General features: G+C 55.6%; 1 protein-coding gene across 27 annotated transcripts in view; it reads left to right on the top strand.

Annotated features, from left to right (window-relative positions):
* Positions 1-990: 990 nt before the first annotated feature.
* Positions 991-9,768, top strand: part of TCF3 (transcription factor 3) — an 82,387-nt gene continuing 73,609 nt past the window's right edge. For 6 of the 27 annotated variants that reach the window (XM_030509438.1, XM_030509428.1, XM_030509424.1 and 3 more), the window contains exon 1: positions 3,085-3,583. In XM_030509438.1, coding sequence (XP_030365298.1) covers positions 3,506-3,583 — 78 coding nt within the window. In that variant the 5' untranslated portion in view covers positions 3,085-3,505. Of the gene's footprint in view, positions 1,030-1,072; positions 1,455-1,938; positions 2,223-3,081; positions 3,584-9,768 lie in introns of those variants that run through there. The other 21 variants (XM_032920362.1, XM_030509437.1, XM_030509429.1 and 18 more) reach the window with 12 other exon arrangements.

Below are 9,768 nucleotides of genomic sequence, written 5' to 3'. Positions count from 1 at the left end.
TTTTTAAAGAACTACCGAATGAGCCCGCAGCCCCCATGGGGGAAGCAGCTCGCTGGGCACCACGGAGATCCCGAGAGCAGCAGCTTCCCCCCCCCGCCAGTGAACTGGTCGCCCCGCGGCACGTTACACAAGGTGCCAGGGGTTGGCCGGGCGGCACCTTTGATTCAAAGCACCCGCCGGCTGGCTTCCAAGCGCCGGCTCCAGCTTGGAAGTTAAACCGGGCGGGTAAACAGGTGGAAAGATATGAGCATCTGGATATAAACCACTGACGTTACTCCACTGTGCAGCGGACCCCGGCTGAGGCTTCGGGGCAGGTGTCACGGCCCGAGGCCTCGCAGCACTTCCCGGTAGGGGCGAGAGGCTGCCCTGTGTGGGGGGTCGCGACGTCCCCAGCACCGTGGAGGGTGTCCGGGGCACCTCGAGGGGCCGGGCCGCGGCCCCCGTGCTGGTCCCGCCGGCCCCACGCGCGGCGCTGCCTCGGGCGGAGCCACCCCAAAGGGGAACACCGAGAGCGTGTCCAGCTGCAGGGCAGCTGCAGCCGGGTGCGGGCTCCTGGAGCGCCCCACGACCGGCGGCAACTCCCGCGCCCAGGGGCCACCCCGTCGGCGAAGCGGCGGACTTGTGGCCGCCCACCGGCCACTGCCGCGCTAGGTGGGCGGGGACGCGAACGGAGCGCGCTCTGGTTGGCCGCGCCACCTGCCACTCGGAGCGGCGGAGCCCTCCCATTGGAAGGCACTCAGCGACCTTATCAGTCCATCACCGGAACTCCCGTGTCGTCACGGCCCTGCCGCCCCGCCCCTCCCCTCGACGGTGCGTTTGTACTGTCCCCTCCGCCAGAAAACATAGTCCTACATTTGGGGGATGCCTCCTCCCCACCGCCACCCTCTGCGCTGCCACAGGGGCTCGTCCCTCCGAGGTAGCAGCCGCCCGCGATTCCCTCGACGGCAGCGGGGTGTGGGGGGGGGGGGGGACGGACGACAGCGCGCCTCCATCACCTGCGGACGGCGGAGGGATACTGCGTAGAGGGAGGTGATCCGTCTCGTAGGGGCGGGGCGTGAGGCGAAGGGGGTGGTGTGTGGGGGGGAAGCGCCGCGTTTCGCCCCGCCGCCGCCGCCGCCGAGGGGGGACCATGCGGAGGCAGTGGGGCCGGCGGGCGCAGCAGCAGCAGCGGGAGGCGGAGCGGCGGTAGCAGCAGCAGCGTTAGGACCCGGGGCGGGGCGCGGGGCGGGCCGGGGCGATCGCGCCGCTTCTTCGCGATATTCTATCCGCCGGCGGTGCGAGAACAATAGGATCCGCCGCCCGCCCGCCGGCCCTGGGCGCCGCGGCCGCCGCCCCCAGCACAGCACGGCCCGGCCCGGCCCGGCTCGGCTCGGCCCGGCCCGCCACAAGCGCGGGACCTTCATGCGCTTCCCCTGCCCCGCACGCACGGGGGGCGCGCGCCTGCCCCGGAACAGGTAAAAAAATCCCAATTAAATAAAAAAATACATTAATAACAATTATAATAAAGTGATAAAATCCGGACGCCCTTCCCCCGCTCCTGGAGCCGCTGAGGGGACGGGACTTCACCCGCCCCCCTTCCCAACCCCCCCCCCCCGCGGCGGGGGCTGCCCCGGGCTCGGCTCCATTGTCCCCCAGTAAAGTTTGCTGGGGCCGGGCAGCGCGGGCCGTTGAGGTCCCCACAGGCGGGGGAGGTGGGGGGGGGGATGTCTCTCGAAGTGTGTGTGTGGGGTCCCCCCAGTGTCCCCCGCTGGGCTCCCCCCCTTCCCACATTGGGGGGTGTGTGGGTCTGTCGCCGGTCGTGCAGCGAACTTCAGCTCCCCCCCCCGCCCCACTCCTCCATCCAGCTCTTTCACTCGTCTGGGCGGCTGCAAAAGTTGAGGGAGCAACCAGGGGGTGCTCCAGGCTCCCCCCGCGGCGGGGAGCGGGACTGTGGGGGCTGCTCGGGGCTCTCTGCGGGATAGGGGCGGCCGCTGGGACACCCCCCGCCCCTTCCCAACCCCTAGCCCAGGCCGCGCTTGAAGCTGAGGGGGGGAACGGGGCGGCCGGGCCTTTGTCCGAGGCGAGAAGGTGCCGCTGGGGCTGGGCCCCGCTGGAGGAAACCCGAGCGGGACGGGGGGAGAGTAGCGGCGGACATCTGCTGCGCGTTAGCCCGGCCGCGGCGGGGCCTGGCTGGGGCTTTGTGCGCCCGGGCCGGGAGGTAAAAACGAGAGGGCGGGGAGAAGGTATATATGTGTGTGTGTGAATATATATATAAATACCGGACTGAATTTACGGTGCGTGGGCGTATTTTTGGAAGTTTGGCGAGCTCGGCACCGGCTGCCAGTCGCCCCGGGGGGTGTCCGGGGTTGTGGGGGGGGTCTAACGGGGACGAGGGGGTGTCCCCCGGCCGCCCAGCAGCGGGGTTGGGGTTGTGTGTAAGATGCTTTAAAAGCGATTTGACTGTGGATGACACTGAAAGAAACGAAAAATAAGATAAATACCCCCCCGGATGGGTCTTATAGTGGCAAAGGGGATTTATACACACGGGGCTGGTTGCTGCGTTGTTCTAGGAACTTCATTGAAATGTGGTGGAGCCTGAAGCCCGCAAACGCTTTGGATCATGTGGAGTTTTCTTCTTTTTCCTTTAAGCTTATGATTAAAGAGTTAAATCTATTGGCCAGCTGCCCTTTGTAACCATGAATGAGATCCTAAAAAAGCCCCCCCCCACCCCCCCGGAATCTTTTGTCTCATCCCAAGCCTCCCTTCCAAAGAACTATTTTTCTATCATTGGCCAAAAAAGCTCAACATCTTCCTTTAAGAAAAAAACAAATAAAACAAACCAAAAAGAATCAGTAAAATTAGGAAGAATAATATTTCCTGATCTTGCCAGGTTGCCTGGAGGGCTCTATTTTTGCCAAATCCTTCTGAAAACAAACTATCTTTTTCATTCTTCCCAGTTACTTTTGGGGAGCAGTGAGGTTCAGGTCTCAGCCCCCAGCTTTAGCCCCTGAGCAAGCAGCTGCAGGTGCTCGGCCACCCGAAGGAAAGAGGCCCAAGATCAGACCTTTTTCTTTATTTTTCTTGGGTGTTTTAAGCAAAACTAAGCAAGGACAAGAGGGGGGAGGAAGGGGGGAGCCAAGCCAGACAAGCGCCTGAGTGATAACTTGCCTGAACCCTTTGATAAATGAGTTGACTCTCCCCCCCCCCCTTTATTTTTTTTTCCCCTTCATTCGCCACACGCCAGGAACAGAATTGGCCCCGAACTAGTGGAATTGGCAGCAAAAAAACTAACATACAAGTGTGTCTGGTCAATAGAGCGCTTGTTCCTGCCTCTGGGTGCTGTGTGAGGACGCCGGCTGGATGCTGGAGACACGCAAAGGGTTTTTCTTTGCTCGCCCCTTTCTCTCTTGCTCCGTCTTTTTAAAATATTCATCAATGGGGTGGGTAGTTTGCTCTAGTCATTAAAATATCTCCTTCCCCTCCCCCTCGCTTGCTCTAGGACTGCCACTGTTGAGTCTGTGGGAGTATGAATCAGCAGCAGCAGCAGAGAATGGCTGCAGTTGGGACAGACAAAGAGCTCAGTGACCTGCTGGACTTCAGTATGGTGAGTAGGGGGGGGCTGGAAAGGCCCCGGGGTTTGCGGGTGTGGAGTGTTTTGGAGCTGCAGAAGGGAGGAAATGTGAGCCTGTAAATTGGACATGATGGGTTTCAGATGTGTGGTGTTTGTGTGCTTGCACATGTGCTGCAACTTGTTTATTTTCAAGTTAAAGCAAAGCCTCTACCCCTCCTCTCCCCCATCCCTTCCCCTCAAACATAGATTGTTTCCTTGCAGGGAGCACAGAGAGGTGGGTTGGGGGTGGTGGTTTTTTGGTTTTTTTTTTTCTGATGGGAACGTCTGGAGAAATACAAGGGAGTTGTGTGTTCTCTGTTTAAATGCTCACTGCAAAATGGGCTGGCTGACTACTTCTGAAGCCCTGCAAAGATGCAACTTCAGTAGCTGATTAATCAAGCTTTTTTCCTCTCCCCAGATCCAGAGTATTAAACATTTGCTCCCACAGGTTATTTTGTCACAGTTTGAAACATGTCCAAGCTCTCCAGCACATTATTTTTGCAGGAGTTGAACACTTGTGTTCCCCACGCTCTGCTCTGCTGTATCCTGGAAACCTTTAGCTGCATTTAGGAGCTGTTTATTTTCAAAGAAACAGGACCTAAGGGTTCCCCCAGCAGGGTAAGCAGCTTGGAGGGAGAAGTCCCTTCTAGTTGTGGCAGAGCGAGGGTTAGTCCCCGGCACATCCGTCTGTGCCGCCATCCAGGGCTGGCGATGTGCCACGCCATGTACGCTCTGCACTTGCTGCACCGGTGCTGGCTGTTGTTGGCAGGTGACTTGGGGAGGGGAGAGCTTGTGTTCAAAGGAAAATAACTCTCTGTTGGATTCCTCTGTCCTGTGCTGCACCCGCATGGCATTTGGAGTGTGCGTCTTGCTTTTTAGATAAGCAAATGTGCTGCTAAGATAGAAAAAACAGCTCCACGAGGAGCTTGCAGCCCCAAAAGCCAACTGTGTGCTGGGCTGCACCCCCAGAGTATGAGCAGCAGGTCGAGGGAGGGGATTCTCCCCCTCTGCTGTGCTCTGGGGAGATTCCCCCTGCAGTCCTGATCCAGCTTTGGGACAACACCACAAGAGGGACATGGAGCTGTTGGAGTGAGTCCAGAGGAGGCCACGGAGATGCTGCGAGGGCTGGAGCAGCTCTGCTCTGGAGCCAGGCTGAGAGAGCTGGGCTGGGGCAGCCTGGAGAAGAGAAGGCTCCTGAAGGGGAGACCTTAGAGCATCTCCAGTGCCTAAAGGGGCTACAAGAAACTTGGAGAGGGGCTTTGGACAAGGGCCTGGAGGGACAGGACAAGGGGAATGGCTTTAACCTGCCAGAGGGGAGACTGAGATGGGCTCTTAGGCAGAAGCTCTTCCCTGTGAGGGTGCTGAGGCGCTGGCACAGACTTTTCCCAGAGAAGCTGTGGCTGCCCCATCCCTGGCAGTGTTCAAGGCCAGGTTGGACACAGGGGCTTGGAGCAACCTGCTCTAGTGGAAGGTGTCCCTGCCCATGGCAGGGGGTTGGAACTGGATGAGCTTTAAGGTCCCTTCAACCCAAACCAGTCTGGGATTCTAGCAATAACCAGGAGTGTCACCTCTGTGACACTGGGCTGTTCTGGCTCACCCAGCCAATCGCCTTGCTGGGCTGATTTTTTTGCCCCTTGGAGAAGAAGAGAGTAAAGGGGGGAAAGTGGGGGCAGAACAAGGGGCAGCTGCTGTCCTGGTACCTCTTAGTCCTGTGGCAAGTGCCAAGGCTCTTTTCTTCACCTGTGCACTCAGGTTTAGCAATGGGAAATAAACTTTTATACAGCTGGGGCTTTTATCTGTCCTGTCAGGACTCTGTTCAGGGGGCATGGGTCTCCGTCCCCCAAAGAACGATTCTCCTGCAGGAGGACAGGCCCCGTTCTCTCAGTTTCATGCTCCTGTTGGGAAGCTGGTTCTGTTGAATGGCCAGCGATGGATTTTCACATGATTACGTTTTATAGTTGGTAGGGGGACTGCAATGCCCGTATGTGTTTAAAGACAGGAATCTGTTCAGTGCTCACCGTGGAGCAGTGTTTGTGGTTATTCGTCCCTCTCGTCTCAGAGGTCCTGGGGTTTGGAGGAGCGCTGGAGCTTTCCATCTCCTGAACCCGAGAGCGGCAGGTTTTGAACTGCACTTTGCGTCAGTAACCCATCAGCTGCTCTCTGGCCAGGGCTGCAGCGGCTCCTGCTTTGCTTTTTCTCCCTCCTTAGAAAAAATCAAATCCTACTCATTGTTTAGAGCTTAAAAAACCCAAGGCCTTCTTTTGAAATTTAACAAACCATCCTCATTTGCATGCTCAGAGCTATATTCCCTGGAGGGCTCCTGACCTGCTCTCTTTGTACATGAATGTTTTTGTTCTTTGAGATGAATCTACACCGAACGGGTTGAATTTGGGTTCAATTCCAATGCTGTCACACTGGTGTAACCCTGGGAATGGCCAGAACCTGGTCTGTGTCTGTGTCTGTTGGGGCATTCAGCAGCAGCACTGAGGGCAGCTGCTCGCAGGATCAGGGCCTGCGAATGTCATTTGCCAGCAAATGATTCGAAGACGTTCCCTCCAGGATAAGTTGGCCAATGGGCTCTAACGCAGTCTGGATTTGAGCCAGATCTGTTTCACAAACCCTCATCTCTGCACACCCTTCTCCTGAGTTTGCATAAAAGGAATATTAACATTTCTCCTGAAGGATGAGTAGCTGAAGCAGAAAGCTTCCTAGCTAGATGGTCTTCACCCTGGCATCACAAGCTCGCTGTGCTCCGTGTGGGGCTGTCAAGGAGGCTGTGCTATGGGTTGCTCTCCCTCTTGGTTTTTTGACCACAAAGCTTGCTCGTTCAAGTATATGTATATTTTTATTTGAAAAGGATAGGTTTGAATAGCCAGGTTAAAAAAAAAAAAAGGCAAAACAAAAAACCGGAGTTTGGTATTAGAATAGCCAGGTTGGAATAACCTGGTCTAGTGGAAGGTGTCCCTGCCCATGGCAAGGGCTTGAAACTGGATAAGCTTAAAGGTCCCTGCTAACCCAAACCAAAGTGTGGTTCTATGAATAAGCAGGAGTGGAGCATTGGTCCAATAATCATCTCCAGGAGAGTGGACGGGAGCAAAGACTACACAGAGATTTGGAGCAGGTGGAAGCAGTTGCTTCAGATCAGTATTTTGATTCCTTCTAGAGAAAATGTGTTCAACCCCAGTACCCTGAGGTCCAGCTCTGTGCTAGGCTTTGCTGTGCACTGAGTGAATTTTAAGGTCTGGCCCTAAGGGAGTTGCAGAGTCAGATGGGAGTTTGCGGGGTCAGTAAGTGGCAGGGTTGTGTGAGATGCTATAAATTGGGCCTTACAGTCCTGAAAAAGACAGACTCGTGCCTTCTGTAATGAATAAATACCTGGGGTAGTTATTGATCTGCAAAGTGCTTGCCTAAAGCTTTGTGCTTAATGTAATTTGGCAGTGAGTGAAAATCAAAGGAATCTGTAAGGTGCACCTAAGTGAGCCAGAGCCAACCACCCAGCTCTACAGTCTAATGGCTGCTGTGGGGTGTGCACAGCAGCGTGCTTGTGTCTACCTCAGAACAAATTGCCCTTTATAATTGCCCCAAAGTACAGGTAATTTATAAGCTTTCTTTCACCACTGCTTCCTGGCAGTAGTCCAGGGCGGGCTTGCAAATCTGGAGGAGAGCTTTTGAGAAAGCATCCTGCCTGTAGATTCAAGTTGCCAGATTAACCTGTTCATTAGGCTTGGGTTTTGCTGTGTTACTCTTTGGCCTGTGGTTGCCAGGCTTTGCAACTCGGCCCGATGGGCACAGGCTGCGTGCGGCTAGAGCTGCCCTCAGCCTGTGCTGTCAGGAGGTGCTCGGCTGTGAGGACTCATGCTGTGGTCAGCTGCACCAGTATGGTACTGCGGTCCTGCATCCAGCTCTGGGGCAACAGCACAAGAGGGACGTGGAGCTGTTGGAGTGAGTCCAGAGGAGGCCACGGAGATGCTGCGAGGGCTGGAGCAGCTCTGCTCTGGAGCCAGGCTGAGAGAGCTGGGCTGGGGCAGCCTGGAGAAGAGAAGGCTCCTGAAGGGGAGACCTTAGAGCAGCTCCAGAGCCTAAAGGGGCTCCAGGAAACCTGGAGAGGGGCTTTGGACAAGGACCTGTAGGGACAGGCCAAGGGGAATGGCTTTAACCTGCCAGAGGGGAGATTGAGATGAGCTCTGAGGCAGTTCTTCCCTGTGCGGGTGCTGAGGCGCTGGCACAGACTTTTCCCAGAGAAGCTGTGGCTGCCCCATCCCTGGCAGTGTTCAAGGCCAGGTTGGACACAGGGGCTTGGAGCAACCTGCTCTAGTGGAAGGTGTCCCTGCCCGTGGCAGGGGGTTGGAGCTGGATGAGCTTTAAGGTCCCTTCCAACACAAACCAGGCTGTGACTTTTATGACTCCTTATGGTTATCCTGTGCAGCATCTTGGCTGTTCCATGCTGCCAACGTTGGTGTGCTGTGGGAAGGTGCAGGCAGGTATCCCGGCTGGGCTCTCGTGTTTGTAGGGTAGAGGCACTCAGCACGTGGAGAGCAAGGATGGAGCAGCCCAGGAGGCACACAGACAGGGTTGGGGTCCTGTCTGTGCCACAGAGCATGCCTGCCAAGCTAGATAGAGGCAGGCGGCTGCGTGCCAGCCTAGGCCTCTGGCAGAAGTGAAATGCTGTTAACAGCCATGATTATTAGCAGAGTATTAACCATATGCTGTGGGGATGCTGGTTGTCAGGGTGGGTTTCTAGCTCGATGAGTTGTTGCAGGGTGGGCAGGGGCTTGAGCAGTCACACAGGACCTGCCATCTGATGTCTCTGCAAGCGACTGCTCTCATTGCGTGCCAGTCCTCGTGGCTCCAGCCAGTGAACTGGGGGTGAAAGCCAAACTGTTACTGGCAAACAGGGCTTGAGCAAGCTCCTTCTGCCCTCACCGCTGCTGCTTCTGACATGCTGGAGAATGCTGAAGCTGTGCCCCACGATAAAACTCACTTTTGTTCAGAGTGAAGCAGTTATGAAGTTTGACTTCACACTGCAGTGGATGTTTGGGGCTGTAGTCAGGAAAGTCTTAAATGAACATGTATGAAATAGCCTGTTGGCAATGTTTATTGGGTCGAATTCCCTCCTCTCCCCATATTAACAGCTGGATACTTTCCATGCTGCAAAATGGATTTCAGGTTTTGAGTTCAGGCCTGAGGTCGGTTCAGGCTGGAGTTCATGAGGTGGAAGAATGGGTGAAGTAAAAAGAGCTATTTTCGCATTTGAAAACACTGATGCACTGGTAGAACTACACAGTAAATAAGATGCTCCTTGATATTGTTACTTGTGTCTGGCAAATTCCCTTTCTTCCTTACGAGTTTCCTTTTGGAAGTGTGGGGTGTCTCAGCTGTAACCTCCCCAGTGGCGGACGTTTGGATCTTCCCATGCACTGGATTTGCATCTCTTAACCTGGGAGAAATGGAGGGAGAAGAAATTCTTTTGGGAGGGGTGGAAACTGAGCTGCGAGGGTCTGCAGAAGTTGTCAGCTGTCAGGGAGGCTGGACATGGGACTTGAGAAACTAAATACAGCAACTTGAGATGGGGGATTTTACATAACCATTTAAATCTACGTTATTCAAATCCAACAAAGGCCAAGTAATGACCCAATTACAGTTCTTCAGATGCTTATGCCTGGGTCCCTCCTCAATGCCTGGGTCCCTCAGTATGTGCCAGCTCCAGTTTCCCTCTTTCTTCCCCCTCCCCATGTTTATTTTGAAAGCAGCATTTAAAAGCAGAAAGGAAATTTGCAGTGGGTGGGTGAACTTTGCCTGCGAGTGAAGGCGCTTCATGTATGACTCGTGTGGGGCTCCTGGAGGCAGTGCACCCTGACGGCTTCAGCCCACACCACAGTGGAAAAACAACCTGGCAGCACGAAAAAACCACCAAAACACTACCCAGAGTTAGCAAGTGATGTATGTATTGAGGTGGAACCCCGGGACTCCCCCTCTCCGGCATCACCCTGCTTTAGCATCCCCACTTGCCTTGGTGTGGGAATGGGTCTGTGCCTCCGCAGTCCCGAGGGGAGGGAGAGCAGGAAGGGGTTGCATCAGTCTCGAAACCTCTCTTGGAGCAGGCGGAGGTGGGGAGGGAACCCCAGCAGCATCCCCAGTGTGGGGGTGTGCTGGGGATTGCCCAAGGCCAGGGGGGACAC

The sequence above is a fragment of the Strigops habroptila genome, chromosome 20 (genome assembly GCF_004027225.2).
Source record: "Strigops habroptila isolate Jane chromosome 20, bStrHab1.2.pri, whole genome shotgun sequence".
Taxonomy (NCBI): Eukaryota; Metazoa; Chordata; class Aves; order Psittaciformes; family Psittacidae; genus Strigops; species Strigops habroptila.
The sequence above is the reverse complement of the archived record's forward strand: the minus strand, read 5'-3'. Positions and strand labels throughout refer to the sequence as shown.